Genomic DNA, 27,008 nt, shown 5'->3' on the forward strand with positions numbered 1-27,008 from the left:
CGAAGACATAACCATAAGACTTAAAATTGTAAAACATCTAGAAGAATACATAGGGGAAATCAACAAAGGACTAGCATCCAGAATAAATATATATACACATATACATATAAATATTATATATATTGAATTTTACATGTGTGCCTGCTAAGTTGCTTTAGTCAAATCAGACTTTTTGTGACCCCATGGACTGTTGCCTGTCAGGCCCCTCTGTCCATGGGATTCTCCAGCAAGAATACTGGACTGGATTGCCATTTCCTCCTCCAGAGGATGTTTCCAACCTAGGGATCGAATTCCTGTCTCTTCCATCTCCTGCTTTGGCAAGTGAGCTCCTTACCACTAGTGTCACTTGGGAAGCCCATGTAGATATATATATATAGACCAGGATCGAACCTGTGTCTCCTGAATTAGTAGGTAGATTCTTTATCACTGGGCCACCAAGGAAGCCCATTGCTTGAGGGTAATATATATACATATTCTAAAATATATAAATATATTTTAAAATCTCCCCCAAATCAATAAAAGAAAACCAACCACCAGGAAAACAGCACAGATATTTCACAAAAGGGCCAGCTCCAATGATCCTAAACACAGAGTTCTTAAATATATGATAAGATGTTCAACCTCACTAGTAATCAGGAAAATGCAAATTCAAACCATATGGAAAATCATTTTACGGTATAAGAAAGGTAAATTTCAAAGTCAGACAGTGTTACCGATAAGCTGTTTAGTAATGTGAACACTTTTTCACTGCTGTTGGGAGTATAAATTATTTCAACTACTTCAGAAAATAGTTTAGCTTTCCTTACAAATCTGAAAGTGTACATTTCCTGCAATCCAGCAATTTCATTAGAATGTATACACTATAGAGGAATTCTTGCACCCTAACTTAATTCATACACGTAATTCAGGAATATGTAAAAGAGTGTTTATAGAAACTTTGACCATATTGTAAAAACTGTAAACAGGTCAAATATCCATCAATGGTAGGAGATATATATATATCCTATATAAATAAGTTGTGGCAAAATCTTATAATAAATAGACATACTAAATATAACAATATGGATTAATTAAGCAAAAACATAATTTTGAGTGAAAAATAGTGTCAAATATACCATTTGATTATATTTAGGGGCTTCCTAGTGGTAAAGAAATTGCCTGCCAACGCAGGAGACACAAGAGACAGGAGTTTGATTCCTGGGTTGGAGAGATACCCTGGAGGAGGAAATGCAACCTACTCCAGTATTCTTGTCTGAAGAATCCCATGGACAGAGGAGCCTGGCAGGCTACAATCCATGGGGTGATAAAGAGTCTGACTCAACTAAAGCAACTTAGCAGGCATACATGTAAAATTCAAAAGCTGGCAAACAAAACAATGTTCTACTTCAGTTCAGTTCAGTTGCTCAGTCGTGTCCGACTCTATGCGACCCCATGAACTGCAGCACACCAGGCCTCCCTGTCCATCACCAACTCCCAGAGTTCACTCAGATTCACGTCCATCGAGTCGGTGATGCCATCCAGCCATCTCATCCTCAGTCGTCCCCTTCTCCTCCTGCCCCCAATCCCTCCCAGCATCAGAGTCTTTTCCAATGAGTCAGCTCTTCGCATGAGGTGGCCAAAGTACTGGAGTTCCAGCTTTAGCATGTTCTACTTAGGGTTACCTATATAGGTATAAGGGCTTCCCCAATGGCTTAGCAGGTAAAGGATCTTCCTGCAAATGAGGAAACACAGGAGATGCAGGTTTGATCCCTGGGTTAGGAAGATCCCCTGGAGGAAGAATGGCAACTCACTCTGGCATTCTTGCCTGGAAAATCCCATGGACAAAGAAGACTGGTAGGTGGGCTACAATCCATGGGGTCACAGAGTTGGACATGACTGAGTGAGTAAGCATGAATATAGGTATAAAATTTGGGGATTTTATACCCCAAAGAAAGGGAAAGGTTAATCCAAGATATTGTGGAATCCTCAGTAACAGAGCTACAATCAATGAGTGGCATCTAAAAGGATTTGAAGAACAATTATGCTCTATCTCTTCACTGTACTGATACATACAGGTGTTCACTTGCTGCCCTTTAACATGTCCATGTTCATCTGCATTCACTCTTTCTGTGCATACTATATTTTAAAATTGCAGATTCCAAGGCTACAAAACAGATATTTCAATTCAATAGGTTATGATGGCCCCAAGAGAAGTAAATATTTGTAAAGTTCCCATGGTGATTTTGATAAAAGTAATATGAGGACCACACTTCAAGTATCTGCTTATTATCACCATGAGTTTGAACACTTCTGTCTTGGGACTGACAAAAAGAGTTACAATATGATTAAAGGAGGCAACTTATAATAAATAAACACACAACTCTTTCAATTCCAGAAATCATCACTTTACTATACAAAAAAAAAAAAAGCCCTAAACATTTACAAAAGAAAATCAAAAGAAGTTGCATTTTTAGACCACTTGGGAAAATTACACAAGAGTCTGATGAACAAACAACATCAAAAAACGTCTCCGTACCATGTCAGTACCACCAGAGAAATCCAGTTAACCATTATACCATAGGTTGAAGTGCTTAGTACCTGAAAGTCAACCCAGTGCCCTCTTGGTTTATCATTTGTCTATGACAATATAAAACCCTGGCATCTTTACACAACATGAAATTGTTGCCCATGAACTTAATAGGAATAAAATTTTGTTAAAGGAAATAAAATATTAAAAAGATGACATAGTTCAACTGCCCATTGATATTAAGATGCATTAAGTTATAACAATCAGTTCAAGCTACATTTTATTAATTTTAGATATAGTGACTCTAGTGTGCTGATATTCCAAGCAACCTTGCTACAGCATAGTTTTACATATATACAAATCATGTTATTGTATATACACATCAAGAAATTACTCCAGTCATCTCAACAGTAGTGCCTGGTTTTTAAGCAGAAATTTTCCTTTGGCTTCTTGCTCACAGTGAGGGCCATAGGCAGCCATTTCTTTCCAAGCGTTCACTGCATTCAAGGAAGCCTGAACTCCCGGTCTCTGTTTCCCTCGTGGAATGACGAGCAGTATCGAGTATCTGGACTGATGGCATCTTTGGTAGAACATTTCGAGCAGTGGCTACACTTTACAAGCATTAGCACACTTTCTATGCTTCTACAAGGCTGTACGACCCTGTCATGTTGGCTTTTCTAGCAAAGTAAATAATCAATCCAATGGCAGGTATTATTAAGGAGAATGCACAATAAAGTACCAGAAGTTCAGGAGAAAAATAGTCCTTGTTACTTTCTCTTCCTGGAAAATAACAAAATGGATGCAATTAATGTCTGGTACAAAAAGAAATTGTTTAATTATAAAAGTCACATGTTTTATTTTAATAGTACCATTAGTTCTCTAAAGAAAAGTGAATCAAAGCAGTGATAAGAACCAATAGAACTCAAAGTGCACATTTCTTTGAATTAATCAAATAATCATTTAGCAGTTGCTATGGTCATGATGAGTCTCAAGATGTTGTTGACTTCTGCAAATTGGATTCAAATAGATGCTGGCTCAGTAAGAGGATGGAAGGAAGGGTTCATTTAAAAGAGTAAGAACTGGAGAAGAGTGTTTGCTTTGGGAAATATAAATATATACTAAAGAACTAGAACTCTGATCGTTATGAACTAAAATAACTAACTGGTTCTCCAAGAAAAGTATCGTAACTCCTAGTATGCCACCATTATAGTCAAACATCACCTATCAGATTGTAAGGGAAAGAATTCTTGCCGACGGTGTTTTTAGAAATATATAGAAAGTTTCATATTTTGTATCTCTGAAGTAGGGCACCTTAATATACATTATTCCTCTTCAGCATTTATATCATTTCGTGATAATATGAAGTTCTTTGGATAGTATTGTATTTTAGCTTGAGAACCCCATGAACAGTATGAAAAGGCAAAAAGATAGGACACTGAAAGATGAACTTCCCAGGTTGGTAGGTGCCCAATATGCTACAGGAGATCAGCGGAGAAATAACTCCAGAAGGAATGAAGAGATGAAGCCAAAGCAAAAGCAACACCCAGCTGTGGATATGACTAGTGATGGAAGTAAAGTCCAATGCTGTAAAGAACAATATTACATAGGAATATAGAATATTAGGGCCATGAATCAAGGTAAATTATAAGTGGTCAAACAGGAAATGGCAAGGGTGAACATAGAAATTTTAGGAATCAGTGAACTAAAACGGACTGGAATGTGTGAATTTAACTCAGATGACCATTATATCTACTAGTGTGGGCAAGAATCCCTTAGAAGAAATGGAGTAGCCCTCATAGTCAACTAAAGAGTTCGAAAGGCAGTACTTGGATGCAATCTCAAAAACGACAGAATGATCTCTGTTCGTTTCCAAGGCAAACCATTCAGTATCACAGTAATCCAAGTCTATGCCCCAACCAGTAAAGCTAAAGAAGCTGAAGTTGAACGGTTCTATGAAGACCTACAAGGCCTTCTAGAACTAACACCCAAAGAAGATGTCCTTTTCATTATAGGGGACTAGAATGCAAAAGTAGGAAGTCAAGAGAAACATGGAGTAACAGGCAAATTTGCCCTTGGAGTACAAAATGAAGCAGGGCAAAGGCTAATAAAGTATGCCAAGAGAATGCACTGCTCCTAGCAAACACCCTCTTCCAACAACACAAGAGAAGACTCTACACATGGACATCACCAGTTGGTCAACACTGAAATCATACTGATTATATTCTCTGCAGCCAAAGATGGAGAAGCTCTATACAGTCAGCAAAAACAAGACTGAGAGCTGACTGTGGCTCAGGTTATGAACTTATTGCCAAATTCGGACTTATATTTCAGAAGGTAGGGAAAGCACTAGACCATTCAGGTATGACCTAAATCAAATCCCTTATGACTACACAGTGGAAGTGAGAAATAGATTCAAAGGATTAGATCTGATGGACAAAGTGCCTGAAGAGCTATGTACGGAAGTTCATGACATTGTACAGGAGGCAGAGATCAAGACCATCCTCAAGAAAAAGAAATGCAAAAAGACAAAATAGTTGTCTGATGAGGCCTTACAAATAGCTAAGAAAAGAAGAGCAGTGAAAGGCAAAGGAGAAAAGGACAGATATACCCATCTGAATGCAGAGTTCCAAAGAACAGCAAGGAAAGATAAGAAAGCCTTCCTCAGTGATCAGTGCAAAGAAATAGAGGAAAACAACAGAATGGATAAGACTAGAGATCTCTTCAAGAAAATTAGAGATAACAAGGGATCATTTTATGAAAAGATGGGCACAATAAAGGACAGAAATGGTATGAACTGAACAGAAGCAGAAGATATTAAGAAGAGGTAACAAGAATACAAAAACAAACTGCACAAAAAAGATCTTTATGACCCAGATAACCACGACAGTATGATCACTCACCTAGAGCCAGACATCATTCACCTTAGGAAGCATCACTACGAAGAAAACCAGTGGAGGTGATGGAATTCCAGTTGAGCTATTTCAAATCCTAAAAGATGATGCTGCGAAAGTGCTGCACTCAATATGCCAGCAAATTTGGAAAACTCAGCAGTGGCCACAGGACTGGAAAAGGTCTGTTTTCATTCCAAACCCAAAGAAAGGCAATGCCAAAGAATGCTCAAACTACTGCACACTTGGACTCATCACACGCTAACAAAGTAATGCTCAAAATTCTCCAAGACAGGCTTCAACATACGTGAACCATGAACTTACAGATGTTCAAGCTGGATTTAGAAAAGGCATAGGAAACATAAATCAAATTGCGAACATCTGCTGAATCATTGAAAAAGCAAGAGTTCCAGAAAAACATCTACTTCTGCTTTATTGACTATGCCAAAGCCTTTGACTGTGTGGATCACAACAAACTATGGAAAATTCTTAAAGAGATGGGAATACCAGATCACCTGACCTGCCTCTTGAGAAATCTGTATGCAGGTCAGGAAGCAACAGTTAGAACTGGACATGGAACAACAGACTGGTTCCAAATCAGGAAAGGAGTACGTCAAGGCTGTATATTGTCACTCTGCTTATTTAACTTATATGCAGAGTACATCATGAGAAACGCTGGGCTGGAAGAAACACAAGCTGGAATCAAGATTTCTGGGAGTAATATCAATAACCTCAGATATGCAGATGACACGACTCTTATCGCAGAAAGCAAAGAAGAACTAAAGGGCCTCTTGATGAAAGTGAAAGAGGAGGGTGAATAAGTTGGCTTAAAACTCAACATTCAGAAAACTAAGATCATGGCATCTGGTCCCATCACTTCAAGGCAAATAGATGGGGAAACATATGAAACAGTGACAGATTTTATTTTGGGGGGTTCCAAAATCACTGCAGATGGTGATTGCAGCGTTTTAATTAAAAGACACTTGCTCCTTGGAAGAAAAGCTACGACCAACCTAGACAGCATATTAAAAAGCAGAGACTTTACTTTGCCAACAAAGGTCCACATAGTCAAAGCTATGGTTTTCCCAGTGGTCATGTATGGATGTGAGAGTTGGACTGTAAAGAAAGCTGAGCATCAAAGAATCAATGTTTTTGAAATGTGGCGTTGGAAAAGACTATTGAGAGTCTCTTGGACTGCAAGGAGATCCAACTGGTCAATCCTGAAGGAAATCAGTCCTGCATATTCATTGGAAGGACGGATGTTGAAGCTGAAACTCCAGTACTTTGGCCACCTGAGGCGAAGAACTGATTCATTGGAAAAGTCTGATGCTAGGAAAGATTGAATTCTGGAGGAGAAGGGGATGACAGAGAATGAGATCGTTGGATGGCATCACTACCTCAAAGGACATGAGTTTGAGTAAGCTCTGGGAGTTGGTGATAGACGGGGAAGACTGGTGTACTGCAGTCCATAAGGCTTGCAAAGAGTAGAACAAGACTGAGCAACGGAACTGAACTGAACTGATATTTTAGCTTAAGTGTTACTTAAACATAGAGGCATCCTCTGACCTACATTTCCTCCAGCTTAATATTTTTTCTGTAGTATACTTTTATAACCACTACATTTTCCCTCCATAGTTCTCATTACAGCTTATAGTTAAACGTTTCTTTGCTTATCTATTAATTTTGGCTTCCTCCTTCAGACTGTGAATTACATGAGGAAAGAATCTAGTTTCTTTTTGATCCATCACTGTATAGCCAGTAACTGGCTCACTGCTTGGAGTAGCTTACACCCAACAAATATTTTTTTTCCAATAAGTATCTTTTGAATAGTAATAAATTTTTTTCTTTCTACATTCTATCATTTTGTCATTTAGTTATAAATTGAGTACATAAAGTAATAGTATCCCAAGACTTGAAATTTAGTACTCTTTCTACTCTACTAAAAATCATCTCACAGTTACAATATTATTTAACATTTTAACCTTATAAGAACTTCTGAATAAGACATCATGGTATTTACTGGAGATTCATCTCTATTTACATTTATGTTTGGATAGCACAGTATGACCTCACAAATACTACGTTTTTTCAAGTGGTATATATATTGTTTCAGTCCTGGAAGAAATGAGTGATTTGGCCTTGGAAGTCATTACTTTACTTCTATGCGTTTCTAATAACTGGAGGTCAACCAAGAAGAAAAGAATCATTAGATGAAGGGAAGCCCATTTTTGAGTTATTGAAGTCAAAAATGTGTCACGACAAATATAATGATAGCTATCTTATTTTTCTACTTTCCCTTGCTAGAGTAGAACTAGTCAGAGTGTGAGTCCTAATTTAATGGGATATTCATTATCAAAATTATAGTTAAGCATCAATATTGATGACATGGTAGGTAATGGTATTTTTGATCCTATTGTTTTCTTTTCAATTTAATAAATAGTGTGTTATCTTTTCCCTTTGGTTTCTCCCTCAAGCATCTATGGTAAAATTTTGCCAACAAATTGGTTACCAGAGCAACCTTCAAATATGATTTTCTATTAGCTGTATCAACACTAAAATTCCTAAAGACTCCCAACATTTCTATCATTGGACTACATTTGAGCAAATGTATTTTTAAAACAAAACTAACAAGAAATAGTTTAAAATATCAGCTAAATGCAAAAGTTGACTAGATAAAAATTTCCAGAAAAATGACATGTAAAACTGTCATTTTTGTTTCCATTCTTTTTAGTTCTTTGAAACCATAATTAGCTTGGGGGTTCTAGCTGAGTGTCTATAATATACTTCAATTGTTCATTTAAGTAATGAGTGAAAAATAGCAAATATATAAAGTTACTAAGTTAATAAAGCAATTAGAAAAGACAACAATGTATGAGAAAGAGTTAAAAAGTGGAGAAAAAGCTTTTATATGTCTTTAAAAGAGAAACAGTAAATACAGAAAGAATTATAAAAATGTTAGGAGTGCAAGTTCCTGGAACCAGGCTTAATTAAAGGTGGTCTGGAGCCATCAGGGATTAAATAGGAATAGATGGATTTCAATGTACTCATAATGGAGATCTCAGTCTGTCCAGAAATGCCCCCAACCTCATTGGAAGCACTAATTACACATACATCCCTGTGTCATTTTCAGTGACATGATACAAGGTAAATGTCCCATTCTTTGAACACATAGGAACTTCATTGGCCAGATCAACTCTTTTCAGAATGATCACTGCATGTGGATGACTAAAAGTTTTACATGTAACAGTGATATTTTCCCCTTCTTTAACATTTCCAGATGGATGTATTGATATTGTTTCGAGGAGGTACTGTGAAGACAGAAAACATATGGTAAGGCATGTAATCTTGAGAGATTTGGCCAGATGAGTAAAATTTTAAGTCATTTTCTGACCCAGGTGTAAATTTCCTTTACATTGATGAGTAGTTGCTGGGAGCTCAGTGCCAGAGGCTCTTAAGAGTTGGTATTTGTTTATAATCATGTTTATTTCAAGTTTGGCTTCCAGTACACAAAGGGGACTCATTAGCACTCAAGGAGTGGAAGACTGAGCAGTGAAGGCTGACAGATTCTATTTTCACTGATAAGATCAACAGAGCGTACAGTGTGTTCACACTAGGATCAACAGGGTTAGAGTAAGAGGCCCCTGAAATTCCTCTGCTGAGGCCGTTTCCACCTCCCTCTGTTTCTCCATCAGAGTAGAGCAGGATGAACAAGGATCTTGGATATCTAAGGAAGCAGTTCTGCAGTCTAGAGACTCATTATGCTGTTCAACATTAAGATCACCATTCTCAGTTATTACTCTGTAAAGAGTCAATTCCAGAAAATATGCAGTCACTTTGTGTTCAGAGAGTGGCACTCTCTTTGGGTAGGAAGGAAAAGAGCCTGGATAGAAACTTGGTTTTCCATGTACCAATTCAACTTCTTCGTTTCCTAATAACCCCCAAGGAAAGGTTTTGAAAATGGATTTAAACACATAAGCAATGTAAGACCTCAGAGACAAATGCTGAATTGTCAATGTCTTAAAAAGCAAATGGGAATTCTACACTGACTTATGATAAAAAGTCAACATCCTGGCTAAACTCCTTAGGACAGAGCACCTGTACATTATTATTTTAGGAAACACTAAGAAATAACCATAATCAACATGGAATTCAGGTCCATTTTGCCAACTCATTCATCTAACCCTTGAAATTCTTTACAACCCACCAAGCTTGTTATAAAAATAACAAGAAACAAAAATTTTAAAAAAATAAACTAACCTTTAACATCAAGTGTTAGGCTTCTTAGCTGTGAGCCAACTTCATTTTTAGATTCACACTGGTATACTCCCGCATCCTCTAACTGAGCCCTGTGGATGGTATATGCACCACCTGTAGACTTTAGCACTGTGTAGCCAGTCTCTGCTTTTTTCTTCAGAATTATCAAAGTTGGGGGAACATTTCCACACGTACAGGAGATAATGACAGTGTCTCCTTCCTTGACACTCTCAGAAGGAAAAGCTGTAAGATGTATATCTTTTGGAGCAACTGTGGAAAGAATTTAAAGATACCTCTGATTGAATGACAATCAATCGTCACTGAAAGGACAGAGGAGACTGGGGGGCTACAGTTCATGGGATCGCAAAAGACGGCCATGACTTAGCAACTAAACCACCACTAATTAAATGAAATATAAACAAATTCCATATTAATTTAATGACAGTAGCAATAGCTGTCAAGATAGTACTTGTGCTTACTGTTTGCATTAAATATTTATAGAGGCAATTAGAGAAGTCAAGCATTTACTGGCTTCTTGTAAAATGATCATGTTTTAATGCAAGAAGACATCTTATGTTCCTCTCATGTTCCTTAATACAAAGGTCCCCAACCACCAGGCCATGGACTGGTACCAGTCTGTGGCTTGCTGAAAACCCAGTCACACAGCAGGAGGTGAGCAAATAGTTATCAAGTTTCTTCTGTATTTATAGGCCCTACCCATCACTCAAGAATTGAGGTGAAAAGAATACACAGAAGAATTATACAAAAACCCTGATAACCACAGTGATGTGATCACTCACCTAGAGCCAGACATCTTAGAATTAAAAGTCAAGTGGGCCTTAGGAAGTATCACTATGAACAAAGCTAGTGGAGGTGATGGAATTCCAGTTGAGCTATTTCAAATCCTAAAAGATGATGCTGTTAAAGTGCTGCACACAATATGCTAGCAAATTTGCAAAACTCAGCAGTCGCCACAGGACTGGAAAAGGTCCATTTTCATTCCAGTCTCAAAGAAAGGCAGCGCCAAAGAATGTTCAAACAATTGCCCAATTGCCCTCATTTCACACACTAGCAAAGTAATGCTCAAGATCCTCCAAGACAGGCTTCAGTGTATGTGAACTGTAAACTTCCAGATGTTCAAGCTGGATTTAGAAAAGGCAGAGGAACCAGAGATCCAACTGCCAACATCCACTGGATCATAGAAAAAGAAAGAGAATTCCAGAAAAACATCTACTTCTGCTTTTTGACTATGCTAAAGCCTTTGACTGTGTGGATCACAAAAAGCTACAGAAAATTCTTACAGAGATGGGAATACCAGACCACCTTACCTGCCTTCTGAGAAATCTGTATGCAGGTCAGGAAACAACAGTTAGAACTGGACATGGAACAACAGACTGGTTCCAAATCAGGAAAGGAGTCCGTCAAGGCTGTATATTGTCACCTTGCTTATTTAAATTATATGCAGAGTACATCAGGCAAAATAACATTGCCGGGAGAAATATCAATAATCTCATATGCAAATGACACCACTCTTTTGGTAGAAAGTGAAGAGGAACTAAAGGGCCTCTTGATGAAGGCGAAAGAGTAGAGTGAAAAGCTGGCTTAAAACTCAATATGCAAAAATGAAGATTGTGGCATCTGGTCCCATCACTTCATGGCAAATAGATGGGGAAACAATGGAAACAGTGACAGGCTTTATTTTTGGGGTTCCAAAATCACTGCAGATGGTGACTGCAGCCATGAAATTAAAAGACACTCCTTGGAAGAAAAGCTATGACCAACCTAGACAGCATATTAAAAGCAGAGATGTTACTTTCCCAACAAGGTCCATATATATAGTCAAAGCTATGGTTTTCCAGTAGTCTATGGATGTGAGAGTTAAACTATAAAGAAAGCTGAGTGCCAAAGAATTGATGCCTTTGAACTGTAGTGTTGGAGAAGACTCTTGAGAGTCCCTTGGACTGCAAGGAGATCCAACCAATCCATCCTAAAGGAAATCAATCCTGAATATTCATTGGAAGGACTGAAGCTGAAGCTGAAGCTCCAATACTTTGGTCTCCTGATGCAAAGAACCAACTCATTAGAAAAGACCCTGATGCTGGGATTGAAAAGATTGAAAACAGGAGGAGAGGGGAGGACAGAGGAAGAGATGGTTGGATGGCATCACTGACTCAATGGACGCGAGTTTGAGCAAGCTCAAGGACAGGGAAGCCTGGCTTGCTGCAATCCATTGGGTCACAAAGAGTCGACTGTGGGTCACGAACATGACTGTGCAACTGAACAACAACAACCCATTGCTTGAATTACCTCCTTAGCTCCACCTCCTATCAGATCAGTGGTGACATTAGATCTCATAGAAGAATGAACCCTATTGCACTTGAGTCTCATGAAAACCAGCCTCCTCTCCCACCCTTGGAAAAATTGTCTTCCACGAAATCAGCCCCTGGTGCCAAAATGGTTGAGAACTGGTGCCTTAATATAATTCTTACCCAGCTTAGCCAACAAATAGCTGTTTAAAAACAGTCATAGATTTCAAATGTGGAAAATAATTTTTTTTTTTTGTCACATAGTTGTGCAGATATTTCTTTAAGTATAAAAGCCTTTGCAGGATTCTGAGTTTTGAACTAGACCATTCCAAATCAAAAAACTAAGCTGTGCAGAGATGACTCTTACAATCCTTAACACCAGTTGTTATCCTGAGCTAAGTACCTGACATACAACATCTCTGTTAATATGCAGCCTATGGAGGCGAGGTACCACATCACCGTTTTGAAAGTGAGGTTCCCATTAAGATTATCTGTTTTGCGACTTGATACTCTTTCTTCAACCAAAACTACAGTCTAAGGGCTTTCTTTAAGGCAGTGCATTGCTCTCCCAAGTTTCTTCCTTTCCTTTAAAATACAAATTATTATTGTAATGGTAACAAGACGGTCATTAAGACCTTAGTGGAAATAATACCAAGGGGTAGGAGAGGAACTGACAACCCTATTGAAGAAGAGGATCTCAAACCCCAAAAGGGAAGATATGAGGGAAATCCAAATTGACCATTTCATGACTTTGCCCAAAACTGCCTAGAGCTTCAACCTGTCAACTAGAAATTATTTTGTTCTCAGTTTTGCCTCTCCATCCTGGAAAGAATGGGTCTGGATCTCCTAACTTAATCCATCCTGGTGATTCTATGCCATTTTATTGATGAATGAGAGGGCAAGATCAGTGCTACTCAATCTCTGAATTTATAAAAGATTTAAATGCCTTCTTAGCCTTCTAAGCAAATCCTAGCAGTCAGGTTACCATGAGGAATTTAATCCAGTTGGATAAGGTGATTTTGTATGCTAGGTGCTAAGTCGCTTCAGTCATGTCCAACTCTTCGTAACCCTATGGAGCATAGCTCGCCTGGCTCAGAATCCATGGGATTCTCCAGACAAGAGTACTGGAGTGGGATGCCGTGCCCTCCTCCAGGGGATCTTCCTGATTCCAGGGATCAAAGCCATGTCTCTTACACTTAACCCACATTGGCAGGCAGGTTCTTTAACACTAGTGCCACTTGGGCCCTAAGTAATTCCGAAATATCTATATACATCTTCCTATCCTTTTTTCAACATCATAATCAATGCCTCATAAGTATAACTGGAATTTTTGGCACAGTTCCTAGAGCTAGCCTTCCACTTGAGGTTGAAAGAATTTTAGGATAAGTGACTTGGAATGGTTCATGGGGATAACTCTTCTAGGAGCTTTCCATGCAGAGGAAATATCATGAGCTCTTCAAAAGGCTCAATACTTTTTATTTTAGGAAATCTTATTTCCAGAAGGACTTTGTTCAAAACCAGTAACACAAACAAAATAAGACTACCACTAATAACTCATTTAATCACTTTAACTCACCTTGGATAATTAATTTGACTTCTTTTCTGCTTATTCCAACCTGGTTAATGCCTTCACAGACATAAATACCAGAATCTTCTATTTTTGTAGACATGAAGGTGAGAGTTTCATTCTCAGAAATAGGCTGTAGATCTCCATTACTTAGCTGCCTGCTCCACAAGATTTTGGGAGCTGGAAGGCCATTGCTAGAGCATGTCATATTCACAGAACTACCTTCCTCCAGGATGGAGGAGGGACTGACCAAGATGGTTGTATCCCTGGGAGCAACTGAAAAGGTAAAAGACAATTGTTAGCTTGGCTGGTTACACCCTGCCAAAGAGTTTTACTAATGTTATAAAACTTGGCTTTGAGCTTAGTGGATTAGAATAATTTTTATCTTGATAACTTTACCAAAGGAAGTTTCTGCCCCATTTACTATAGCAGATACAGAATGATTGTTATTGCTGTTGTTTAGTCCCTAAGTCATGTCTGCTTCTTTGTGACCCCATGGACTGTAGCCTGCCAGGCTCCTATGTCCGTGGGATTTCCCAGGCGAGAATACTGGAGTGGGTTGCCATTTGCTCTTCAGATCTTCCCCACCCTAGGATCCAACTCGCATCTCCGCATTGGCTCTTTACCACTGAGCCAGCAGGGAAGCCCAATACAGAGTGACAGAGTAGAACATGGATGCATCGTGGATATTTACTCTCTTGCTGTCAAAGATTGGACGGTCAATGGTAGTGTGTATTGACATTTACGGTACATTAAACATGACCGTGAACTATCAAACCACCTATGAAAAGGTGGACTCTATTTTCCTACCTCTTGAATCTAGGCTCCCCTTGTGATTAACTTTGATCAATATACCCTGGAAGAAATAACACTGTAGGACTTCCAAGCCTAGACCTCAAGAGGCCACCTTCATTATCACTCTCTTGAAACACTGCACTCTGCTGACTAAATCTATGCTATCTTTCCTGAGAGACACCACATGGGGAAAGGAAGGTCCAGACACCCCGAGCGAAGGCCCAGATGTGTGAGTGAAGCTACCTGGGACCACCCCCCACTGACCTTCTAACCGACTGAATGAATACGTAAACTCATCTAATACCATCATGAACATACTACCCGTTTGACCTCTTCTTAAAGTGCCAGCTTAGAATTATAAGCAAATAAACATTTGCTTTAAGCTTGGAGGTGTTTTTTATTTTTAAAACAATCAATATTTTTCAGTTTCTTTTCAATTATTTTTTCACAGTGGTTTCAACCATGAACCTCATGTTGACTATTACCTGGCAAACATGATAAAAAAAATCATAATCTATTGTGAATACATCAAATATGTACTTACCATTAACATAGAGTGTTTGTGTACTCTGCCTTTGTTTGAGTTCAAATTCCATTTCATCAATTGGTAACCGAGCCAGACAAACAAGAACATTTCCAGTATCTTCAGTGGTGGGGATGAAGGTCTTCTCCAAACTCTTGGTCTCTAGGGCTTTCTTACTTACATCTTTCGAGAAGACTTTATTCATCATAATACTCTCCCCTTTAAACAATTCAATCTCCAGCCGGTCAAAAGGATACACATTAGGAACCTTGCAGCTTACAGTGACTGGGTTTCCACTCACTAACGGACCACTCATTTCAATTTCTGGATCACTAGGGAAGGCTGAAAATATCAAGCAAAATATGAGGTTTATACATGACATGACAAGAAAAACAGAACTAATCTTTATTAAATGCAAAGGTCTCAAAATGAAGGTTTTAATTCACCTGGGATAAAATGATTACTAATAGATGCATCACAACATTAAATATAAATATTTATGATATCAAATATAAATAATGCTGGAAACAAAAAATACCTAGTACATGAAATCATCAAGAAATAAATATACTTCTTACTCTTCTCTCCTTAGCGATACAGTCTTGCTGACAGCTACGGACTAGTCTTTTCAAAGGACACATCAGCTTCTACCAACTTACTTAGTAAATATATATTCTAAACATTGTATTATTTTTTGTGATATATTAGATGTTTACTGTGTGCTAGTCCCTTAATACAAAGAAGGCAATGGCACCCCACTCCAGTACTGTTGCTTGGAAAATCCCATGGGTGGAGGAGCCTGGTGGGCTGCAGTCCATGGGGTCGCAGAGAGTCAGACATGACTAAGCGACTTCCCTTTCACTCTTCACTTTCATGCATTGGGGAAGGAAATGGCAACCCACTCCAGTGTTCTTGCCTGGAGAATCCCAGGGACGGGGGAGCCTGGTGGGCTGCCGTCTCTGGAGTCGCACAGAGTCGGACACGACGGAAGCGACTTAGCAGCAGCAGCAGTCCCTTAATATTCATTATCTCTGTCTTCAAAGCAGCCTAATCTAATGGGTGTTAATTTATTTTAAAGCCAGAAAAACATACAAAGAATGTATTTGATAGCTAGGGAGACTTATAAAACTTACAAAGGCTAAGAGTCTGCCATTTAATGTCATATCTAGTAAGTCACCCAGCTGAGATCAGAATTCCTATTATTTAGAGCCCAGGCTTGGGTTCACAGAGCCGTGCAGTTTAGACATTTTTATTTCCAACAGCCAAATTTAGGCAGATAGTTTTAAGTGTTCCTTGGCTCTTACTTGTGGTTCAGAAAAAAATATAAGAGATTTAGATTCTAAATAATGTTTATAATACATCTGATACAAATCAATAAAAGTGAGATTAGAATGGTTATGAAGAGCAAGAGCAAAGCTGAATTCTTTCTTTCTCCTTAAGCACAATGTCATCAAAGTGATAGGTTCTCTAATGTTTGCACATGACCATAAGGCTTCACTGCTGGTTCTCATTGCTGTTGGGAATGTGCCTGCATCAGCAGCTCCTGGACTCTTGGTAACATGGTAAAGTAATCATACTGCTTCTTTGGAGAGATTCAGGTATCTTTCTGGACATGCTCTAACTCATTTTGAAGAAAATCCTGAGGAGTAACACAAGTTTGGGCAGGATTTCTGGAGGAACATGTCCACAATTGTTCTCTTGAATTCTGCTGAATAAAAACAAGGCAGAATGTATGCGCTGTTTGCTGTGCTTAACCATTCAGTCGTGTCTGACTCTATGCAACCCCGTGGACTATGTAGACCCCCAGGCTCCTCTGCTCATGGAATTCTCCAGACAAGAATACTGGAGTGGGTTACCATTTCCTCCTCCAGAGGATCTTCCTGACTCAGGGATCGAACTCACATCTCCTGCATTGCAGGCGGATTCTTTACCGTCTGAACCACCAGGGAACTTTCTGATCACTTTGCGTATCTTGTCCCTCATTCATTACAAACCAAGTAACTCCAACAATGGCAAAACACAGAGACTGAAACTATTCAGGAATTTTGTTAAGGTGACAGGAATAGCAAGAAGAAGCGTAGTATATGTATGCGGTATAAATCAATACTCAAATCCAGTGCAATCTCCTAGTGCTTCTTTTCACCTGAGCTGCTGTGCTGACCATCCCCGGCGATCGTTCTAACTCCCAGGTTCACTCCTGCTCATCAGTGCCTCATGTCTCCATCCTGCCAACTGGCTTTCAAATGTGCCTTCAAAACTGGAGGTTCGGGCCTCACTCCCAATTTGGATAACTGAGCAACAGTCATCCCACTCCATGATCTGAATGGGTACTGGCACTACTGTTTACACACAAGCATCTCTGTACACACTATACACACCCGGAGCAGGGGGGAAAGCAGGGAGTGTGAAGTTTGTTCAGGTCCATGATGAGAGAGTATCGACATGACACAAACTAAGGATTGGGGATACTTGGTTCATACATAATATATACCTAAGACTTAGGGCAATTAAGTTGCATCAAAAACTCTGGTTTGGAGATTTGAGAACCATTCCCAATGCTAAATTCCCTTCCTAAACACAAAGATCTTGTTGTGTATCACAGATTTCCATTCTGCTTCTTCCAATGGAACCGGGAACAACAACAACAGCAAAACAGTAAACAATTCTGAAAACCACTTACAGTAGGGCTTCACCTGGATTCTCTTTTCCAGTTTCCTTTGCCCACACATCACAGTGCACAGGTAGAAATGTTCGTTCTCGACACTCACAGGGCTCAGGGTCAATGTGGACTTGGAGCCCTCGCTCCTCACCTTCCCGTTCAGAGGGCTGTCTATCTGGGTTCTCCAAGAGAAAGATGGGGACTCACAGTCCCTGACATCACAGGTCAACACGACTGAGTGGCCAATCTGAGCAGCAATCTGGGGTCCAGGAGAGATCTCAACAGTAAAGTTTTTCTCTGTGGTTAGGGGAGAAAAGAACAAGACAAAATAAAATAAATTTTCTTCTTTCACGGAAGTTTAATACACTGTATTTTTTCTGGCCTCTTTTTAGTTAATACCTGTGCCGAGAATATTTTACTCCTTTCCACTTTGAGACTATCAGGAAGGGAATCACATCTTTCAAGAACAAACCCACAAGACGCTGTGATTCATTCATTAAACAGATTGAATAAGGATAAAAATTTGTAGACGGAGATTGGCATATTTTCCCAACAAAAATTCATTCTCCACTCACATGTATTTATCAAATTCCTGTAACTATGGAACAACAGCTCAAAAATATGAGGTTCCAGTGTATCAAGCACTATTTAAACCACTCTACATATATTAATATTATCTCATTTAATCCACACAACTTCATGATCTGATATCATTACTTCTCCTTGACTCTCATTTTCTGTTTTTACTTTTCCTTATTTTCCTTCCTTTCCTCCTCTTCCTCCTCCTCCCCTTTTTTCTTGAGGAAAAATGGTAATTTAACCGGGCATGCAGGTAGCAAAATTAGGACTTGGAGCCAGCTGATTTAAGATCTCAGCTTTTAACTTGAACAACTAAATCAAAATATCCTCATGCAGAAATAAAACCTAAGAAAAGTACTGAAAAAAAGGTATATGAATATGCCTTCTGATTAGAAGCAGTACCCATAATAGACCAGTACTTAGAGCTGCCATATCAACAGAATAAAGTTGTACCATTGAAAGTCACACAGAATCACACTGAAAACAAAGTCAAAATCTAAGCATTAAAGTGTTATGCAAGCCACCTCTTAAATTTGTTTAACACAATGTAAAAATACAATGAATTCAGGGACTGAAAACTGAGATGCCAGGTCAAACTCCTAAATCTCAAATATCTAGAAAATCTCTTTGGCTGCCAGTGCTATCCCCATGGGGCACCCTGGCTACTTTTCGATGACTACTGTCCCACGAGAAAAGGAATTTCAAATCTTGACTCTATTTCCCTGGCGAAAGTGGGAATCCTTGAGCACCTCTGAGAGTGACAGATGAGACTCGGCAGAAAACTCGCCCTTAGGAATAGCCGGCTGGAGGCAGAAGAAAGAAAGCTCAGCGCATATATGATCCAAAGGCATTGCATTTTGAAGGGATCTCATCCATGCCAGAGGATTCTTTTCAGTTTTATTGGTCTAACAGGGCCATTATGGTATTTTCCAAAGAATGCTTTCCTCAAATTACCATAACAAACAGATGTGCTATCAGATTTTTGAAGAAAATTTCATTCAGAGCAATAAGCACTGCTTCTGAATTCCTTATATACTAGTGTGAGAATGGAGAATTTAAAGATCTACTTCCTGCCTGTGAACAGTCTCAAATTGTTGGGTAAACTCATGGCTCCTGGAGAAGCAACTCTGAGACAGAAAAAAGTGAGTGTTAGTCGTGTCTGACTCTTTGCAACTCCATGGACTATAGCCACCAGGCTCCTCTGTTCATGGAATTCTCCAGGCAAGAATACTGGAGTGGATAGCCATTCTCTTTTTCAGGGGATTTTCCTGATCCAGGGATCAAACTCAGGTCTCCTGCATTGCAGGCAAATTCTTTACCATCTGAGTCACCAGGGAAGCCCCCAAGGGGCAGAAAGAAGAGGAAAATTCAAGGGATAAGACAATGAAAGAATGCTGTTGCTGCTGCTGCTAAGTCGCTTCAGTTACGCCCAACTCTATGCAACCTCATAATGGGCAGCCCACCAGGCTCCCCCATCCCTGGGATTCTCCAGGCAAGAACACTGGAGTGCGTTACCATTGCCTTCTCCAATGCATGAAAGTGAAAAATGAAAGTGAAGTTGCTCAGTCGTGTCTGACTGTTAGCGACCCCATGGACTGCAGCATACCAGGCTCCTCCGCCCATGGGAGTTTCCAGGCAAGAGTACTGGAGTGGGGTGCCATTTTTTGCCTTCTCCAAATGAAAGAATGATGAGCAATGGAAAAGAACCAAAACATCAGAGCCATGGAAGTTCTGGCAGGAAAGATTTCCAAGAAGCAAGAGTAAGGTGAGTATATAATTGTGCTAAAGTACATAACAGTCAGATGGATCATCAATAAAACTTAATGAAGTAATTTTGACATTGAAGCTATTTCACTATTGCTTAAATCTCAATGACAGCAACTTTTTCACATTTTGCTTACCTTGAACAATTAATTTCACCTCTTTTCTGTCCTTCCCAACAGGGTTATCTCCTTCACACACATAAATCCCAGAATCTTCTGCCCTCATAGAAATTAAAGTGAGAGTTGCATTCTCAGAAAGGAGCTGTAGATTCCCATTGTCTAATTTCTTGCTCCAGAGAATCCGTGGAGCTGGTAGACCTGCACTGGTACACGTCATCGTCACAGAGTCGCCTTCCTGCAGCCTTGTGGAGGGATTCACGGATATAGCTGTGTCTTTGGGTGAGACTGAGAAGGCAGAACACAGTATTAGTCATTGCTAAGCATCATAATGGTCCCACAGGGCTACTGTAAATACTCTCATGGACTGTATTTACAGCTTTCTCAATCTGACAAACTTACTCTGCCAAACTAGTATAAAGAATTGTTGAGTCATGAAAATGAGTCAATCTAGTTTCTGACTGATTTGATAGAGTTAGTTTTTTTGATGTTTGGTGTTTTCAGATGGCCATAGATACTCAGAAATTAAGAAAAACCCTTAGAATTATGTGGTTCAGTCTCCCAGGTAAGGTACAAATTCCAGCTCAGCTTCCTCGCCAAATGTTCATGCAAGTCAGCTTTAATACTTCTGGTGCACAAGGCAGTCCACTGCCTTATAGTAAATATTGTCTGTTTTATTTTTGGACAGCTCTGATTATTAGAACATTTTCCCTCTATTGAGCTGAAATCTTTCTCTTTGTAACTAACTTCTATAACAGCTCTGATTGTTAGAACATTTTCCCTCTATTGAGCAGAAATCTTTCTCTTTGTAACTAAGTTCTATACACTGGTCATATTCCAGTCCTCTATTGCTAAAGAATAATCCAAAGTTCACTTCTACATGACAGCCATTCATGTACTTAATTATAGCTTTCATTTCCAAGTTTTATGTTCCTAGGAAAAATATCTCCTATTTCTGACTATTCTTCTCAAAACATTGATAAAATCCTTTCCATCTCATTCTGTCTCAGCTAAACATGTTGTAGAAGGCAATGCTCCTTTCAGATATGGTGTCTAGAGAAGACCAGGGCATTTTAGTCTAGAACAGAGCACAGTGAGTACTCCTACACAACTTTGGGATTATAAGACAGCCTCAAATCCCCTGGCCATCTCTGAGAGAATGGAGACAATCAAATCTCATCTCCCCTCTCCCACCCCATGCCCATGTGTCCAGGTGTGCACACACCTATACACTCACACACAGACTAAAAACTGCCTATAAAACTCTATACTTTGATATCTCAAGGCATGATGTAAGAGTTTACAAAACATAATTTAAAACATTTTATCACTTGAGCCTATTATTTCCCACCACCCAATCAGGTGGTGGTGATTAAGTCACCAAGTAGAGTCCGACTCTTGTGATCTCATGGGCTATAGCCGCAGGGCTCCTCAGTCAATGGGATTTAATAGGCAAGAGTACTAGAGGGGATTGCCATTTCCTTCTCCATGGGATCTTCCCAATCCAGGGATAGAACCCTGGTCTCCTGCATTGCAGGCAGATTCTTTACCAATTGAGTCACCAAGGGAAGCTTCCCAATCAGGTGGTATTATCATTATTCCCCTTTGATAGATTGAGAAATTAAGTGACTCTAATTCATGGTTAATAGAGACAGAACTTAAGCTCAACTTTTCTCAACCTAATTGGGTGTGCTTTTTTTTTGAAGTACGCAGCTGACAAGAATTATGCTCTCAGTGAATCAAATGATATAAAAACTACAAACATGTTTCTTCTTGACTGTAGCTGCTTGGTTTATTGCTGTATACATCCAAGAGTATATTCCCATAGACAGACACAAGTACTTACTGTAGACTTCCAGTTCTTTTGTAGTTTTCCTTACTTTGGGTGGAGAATCATCATCATAAATGCGTAATGTAGCTTGACAAACAAGAGCTTTCCCAATATCCTCATCAGTAGGCGAGAAGGTCACTTCCAAGCTCTTTGTTTCCTGGGCCTTTTTTTCTGAAGGCTCCAGAAATTCCTGTACTTTCATGGAATGGTTGTCTTTCAACAACTCTATCTCCAGCCTTTCAAATGGGTAAACATCAGGCACCGAACATGTGACTGTGACTGGCTTCCCGACCTCTGCGGGGCTACTCAAATGAATCTCTGGATCCTTAGAGAAAGCTGCAAAGGTCAAACGAGTACATGCGTGTGGATTTTTTGTTCATATTGTGTAAAGTCCCTTACTGATTTAAATCAATATAATCTGAGTCTAATATTTTTGTGAATACAATCTTAATACAGCAGAATGAACTGTGTAAATAGTCTTTCATGGTTTGGGGTGCATTCAAAATCAGAACAATCTGTTAGAGAGTTCTTCAGTTCTGATTCTTCATGTACAAAGGGTTGCATGTTACCAGAGTAAAAGGAGGGAGAAGAAACTTACGTTTATTGAATACTGATACATGCCCATCCCTGTGCTATTCATTTAACATTGATGACTTTATTTTATACTCACAACAACCCTAAGGAATAGATACCACATTTCACAGATTATGAAAACATAGATTTAGCATATTTGCATAACTTTGCTAAGGTCACACAACTAGTAATGGTAAAGCTGGGATTTAAACTCAAGATTTTTATTATTCTGTATTGCTACTGGGACTTTTGTCGTGTTATATTACAGTCTTTTATTTTAGTGAGGGCAGATATACTTCATTTTATAGATAAGGAACCTGAGGCTTAGAATGTCATGGCAAAGAATAACTATTGGGATAGAAGGCTAGGAAATGAAAAGAACAACTCTAAATAATTAGCTTTCGAGAATGGTGTCTTGGAAAGACATTCATCCACCAGAAAGGTATACTTGTGTGATCTTTAAGTTATGGAAGAAAGATTTGCCTCCCAAAATATCTAACTCAACATCTAACTACTATTCCACTTGAAATTTTTAGTGTCAAGGAACACACTAGTTCAGTGAGCCATTGCTTTCTTTGCAAGGCTGCTTTCCATTGCAAACCACCATGATGGTAACACATTGGCTTGATTCAAGACTGTGAAATAAGAAGAACACAAAGGTCCCAACTCCAAATAATTTTGGAATGGAGACAGGACTGTTAAACATAATGAAAGACAGATGTTTTTGGGAAAAAAAGAAAAACTTCAGGCAAGATAATTAAACCCAGAAGAAACTTCTGTTCTCTATTTAAATTTTCAACTATATGGTTCCTGCAAGGAGAGGCAAAGAACTGGCAAATATTTGCTGTATGAAGAAACAGTACTTTTCATTTCTCCACCCAGAATTCTGTCCCTTGCATTCTGAAGGATATGTACCTATAATCCATATGGTTTGTGTCAGGTGATATAAGAACTGGCTACTTTCCCCTGTATTTACAGAAGGGGGCCTTTCAAGGAGCTCAGAAGCCTGTACAGACATAAACTCTGCATGTACAACAAGCATAATTGAAAACAGTCAGCCAAGCACAGTTTCTTGAGAAGCATTAGCAACATACGGGATTATTGAAGAATCAGTTAAGGTTATTGGATCAAGTTGAGCTCCACTCTAGCAAAAGAAAAGCAACATAATTAGAAAAGATAACCAAATGATGGTTTCCTGAAGAGATGACTATCAAGAATTCCAGTTTTCTGTCAGGAGCAGTAACCAGAATGCAAGGGATGTATTTTAGGTTATTTGTTTACTCTTTTTTCTACCTTTCTTTACTGGTTTGAGAATGGATTGAAATGCATTTTGGTAGGCTAGTAAACAAAGGCTATTTATTCACATTCACTAGGCAAATCGAGTTCATTTTCCAGATATCCTTGAGTTTGAGCTATTGAGCATTAAGACTTAATGGCACCAAACAAAAACAGAAATCAAACCTCCTAAATTTATCTCTGCTGAAGTCAAATGAGTGAAAAGTTTGCAGATATTTTTCTTCTGTCTAAGGGGGAAGGTTTTGTACCGAAGCCCATTTGTAATTATAGATCTCCTACTTAATCTTTAAGTACCAAACTGCTTTAGAATAAATAAATAGAAAATCCCTTAAGTATGGAATTCATAGATTATGTGGACACATGGACAAGTAAATATGTAAGAATCCAACTAAAAAGAATTAAGAATAAATAAATGAATAAAAGAACCTTAGAGAATTTCACTTTATGGCTAGGAAAACTGAGGCTTAGAGAAGCTGAATCTTACCCCTTACCCATGGTCACCATATTCATGACAGAGTTGGAAGCAGAAGCCAAGATTTGGGTCTCTAGTCTGGTGGTAGATTCAGCTGTCTTCTAGATTTCTTTTTGGAGTATTTCCCCTAGCCAAGAGTCTGGACACGAATATCCTTTTTAATTTTTTTCTCTTAAAACTATCCTTTAGTCATTAAAAAAAAAAAAAACTGTAATTTTATCGCTGACTCAATGAAGATGAGTTTGAGCAAGTTGGTGATGGACAGGGATGCCTGGCGTGCAGCAGACCGTGTAGTCGCAAACAGTTGGACATGACTGAGTGACTGAACTGAACTGATTCTTTTAAAAAACTTATTTTAAAGCAAAATGAAGAGAAAATCAAATATTGTCTAAAGTACTCACAGTAGATCTCCACTCGGATTGCTTTCTCCCGTTTCATAGCCCCGCAAGTCGCTGTGCACAGGTACTGGTGTTCATTCCCGAAACTAACAGGATCCATGATCAGCGTGGATGTGGTCCCCTCATTTTTCACCTTTCCATTCAGTGGACTGTCCATCTGAGTTCTCCAAGAAAATGATGGAGACTCACAGCCTGTTGCGCTACAAGTCAGTGAAACAGAGTCCCCAATCTGAGCAAAAATTTTGTATTCATTTGGGAACATGTCAACTTTGAAAGCTTGAGCTGTGAAGGCAAAAAGAGAAAAACAAGCTTACCACTGGTTTGTTTAGTATTCTACTCCTTCTCCTCTGTTCTAGTATAATACCCAGATCTGGCTTATCTCTTTCCTAAACTGCTTCTAAGTAATGCAAGGCCGCACTGGAGTCCCTGCCAAAGGAAGGTATTGAAATTATCTTCACTTAGGAGAACTTTCACTTCTGACCTTGATGCCCATTTATCAGTTGTTTTTTCACTAGCCAAGTTTGATCTCATTATCAAGTACAGGAAGCTAAAAAGACAGACCTTCCTAGAGATAGAATCCAATTACTCATTCACATTGCAAAAATCCAAAAAATATCAACTTTGCTGCTCTAACTATGACAATATAATGGTATAAATTAACAGCAATAGTAAATAGTATATTAAAAGTTAGGTAAAGTTGTCCCACTTTTTAAAAATCCTTCTGCCTTTCTTTACTATCATAACAAAAGTGACTGAAGCCAAAGTCAGGGCTAAAATGGAATGCTAGCATTTGGAACAAATCAAGGAGAAGAACTTACAAACAGCAAACATCATCCAAAGTATATCTGAGACTCCAAAGATCACAAACATCTTCCTAAGCATTTTAAGTTGCTGCTCTTATGAGAAAATGATTCCAAAATGCTTCTTTCTGTCCCTCCTGAAGGTGCCTGGGAAGTCTTGAGCTCTTAAAGCCAGTGAGGTTTGGTAAGGAATGAAATAGAAAGTCAGCTCTTTATAAAGTGTCTTGTTGCAGAGGCGGAGGGAAATCCCTTCAAGGGGAAACCTGGAGCAGAGCCAGAAAAAAAGTTTAACTGACACCCAGCCAAGTCCAGCATTAACCCCTTCCATGGCACTCAGTACTGAAACTGCTCTCTCCATCACAGAAAATGAAAACCCTTCCACGGCTAAAATTAAAACTTTTTCTCGCTTTTCATTCCAAAGGATATCTTGCTTGATAGATAAATGCTAATGCTTGTTTCAGAATGAGGCTTTCTGAATCCAACACGGGAGAAGAGAGTCAGAGAAATAGTAAATTACACTCCAGTTCTTGAAGTGGCTGAACAAGCACTGTGTCATATGAACTGATTTTTCTCCATTGTGAAGATATATTTGCAATTCTAAAACAGAGACTACATTTTCTCATGCAAGCAAAAGGAAAAGATCTTTTCTCTTGATTTATTATTTTTAAAAAGGGAGACAGCATAGCTTCTGAGTTTTATACTTTTTATTCACAAAATAGGTTTTTGGACAACAAACATCAAGTTTCTGAAATGATTTTCTTGACCAGAGAATGAAGGAATCCTACAAAAAGAAGAGAAATAATTTTCTTCTTTTGTTTTAGAAAAGTTACCAATTCTCAGTTCAGTCGCTAGATAATTGAGAGTCTTAGATACAAACGTGTGGATTTCCTCTGAAATGGTAAATCTCTTAGATTATGAGACTTATACAGTAAAAACATGAAAAATAATTTGTTTTTCTTAAATAAGAGATGAGAACAATAATTTTATGCTCTTTTTCCCCTCCAATAAAATGACTTAAATGATATTTTTTAATAGCTCTTTTTCCCTTGCAAATACATACTTAAGTTTTTGCAAAAGCTTCCCTATCAGAAAGAAATCAGAACAACCACTTCCTTATATTATACACGTGCAGGTCTTTCTCCTTCATCAGATCATCAATTCCTAATCATAGTCCCTAACCAGTTCTTGTTCATCATTGTATCTACTTCTGCCTTCCCAATGTCTAATGCATGGTTTACACTTACCGGTTACCAAAAAAGTGCAACTATAAATAGTTTAAGTTAAAATTTGGAAAAGAAGATCCCAAAAGGTTAGCAATAATATGTAACTACTGCACGAGAAAAAATGTTGGATTCTACAAAAAAAAAAAAAAATCCCAAGCTCACTGACTCCCAGGGATGTGTATAATAAACAGCTCTGTGTGTTTTGACAGAGGAAGACCATGACTGAGATTTGGAACTAATAACTGTTCCTCATGGCTGGAGGGAGAAGGCAATGGCAACCCACTCCAGTACTCTTGCCTGGAAAATCCCATGGATGGAGGTGTCTGGTAGGCTGCAGTCCATGGGGTCACTAAGAGTCTGACATGACTTCACTTTCACTTTTCACTTTCCTGCATTGGAGAAGGAAATGGCACCCCACTCCAGTATTCTTGCCTGGAGAATCCCAGGGACAGAGGAGC

General features: G+C 38.8%; 1 protein-coding gene across 3 annotated transcripts; it reads right to left on the bottom strand.

Moving 5' to 3' along the window:
• Positions 1-2,362: 2,362 nt before the first annotated feature.
• Positions 2,363-25,536, bottom strand: LOC120856795 (vascular cell adhesion protein 1-like). Of its 3 annotated transcripts, none has more exons than XM_040232214.1 (9): positions 25,346-25,534; positions 24,531-24,809; positions 21,804-22,124; positions 19,979-20,245; positions 17,520-17,795; positions 14,861-15,181; positions 13,531-13,797; positions 9,652-9,918; positions 2,363-3,286 (listed from the first exon to the last, which is right to left on the bottom strand). In XM_040232214.1, exons 1-9 carry the CDS (start codon positions 25,407-25,409, stop codon positions 3,141-3,143), a joined length of 2,208 nt encoding a protein of 735 aa, XP_040088148.1. In that variant the 5' UTR covers positions 25,410-25,534; the 3' UTR covers positions 2,363-3,140. The 3 variants fall into 3 exon arrangements, with proteins under 3 accessions (XP_040088148.1, XP_040088150.1, XP_040088149.1); XM_040232215.1 differs by lacking the exon at positions 25,346-25,534 and adding an exon at positions 24,842-24,934 and having other exon boundaries at positions 2,369-3,286; positions 24,531-24,727; XM_040232216.1 differs by lacking the exon at positions 9,652-9,918 and having other exon boundaries at positions 25,346-25,536.
• Positions 25,537-27,008: the final 1,472 nt, after the last annotated feature.

Source organism: Oryx dammah, unplaced genomic scaffold (genome assembly GCF_014754425.2).
Source record: "Oryx dammah isolate SB20612 unplaced genomic scaffold, SCBI_Odam_1.1 HiC_scaffold_28, whole genome shotgun sequence".
NCBI lineage: Eukaryota > Metazoa > Chordata > Mammalia > Artiodactyla > Bovidae > Oryx > Oryx dammah.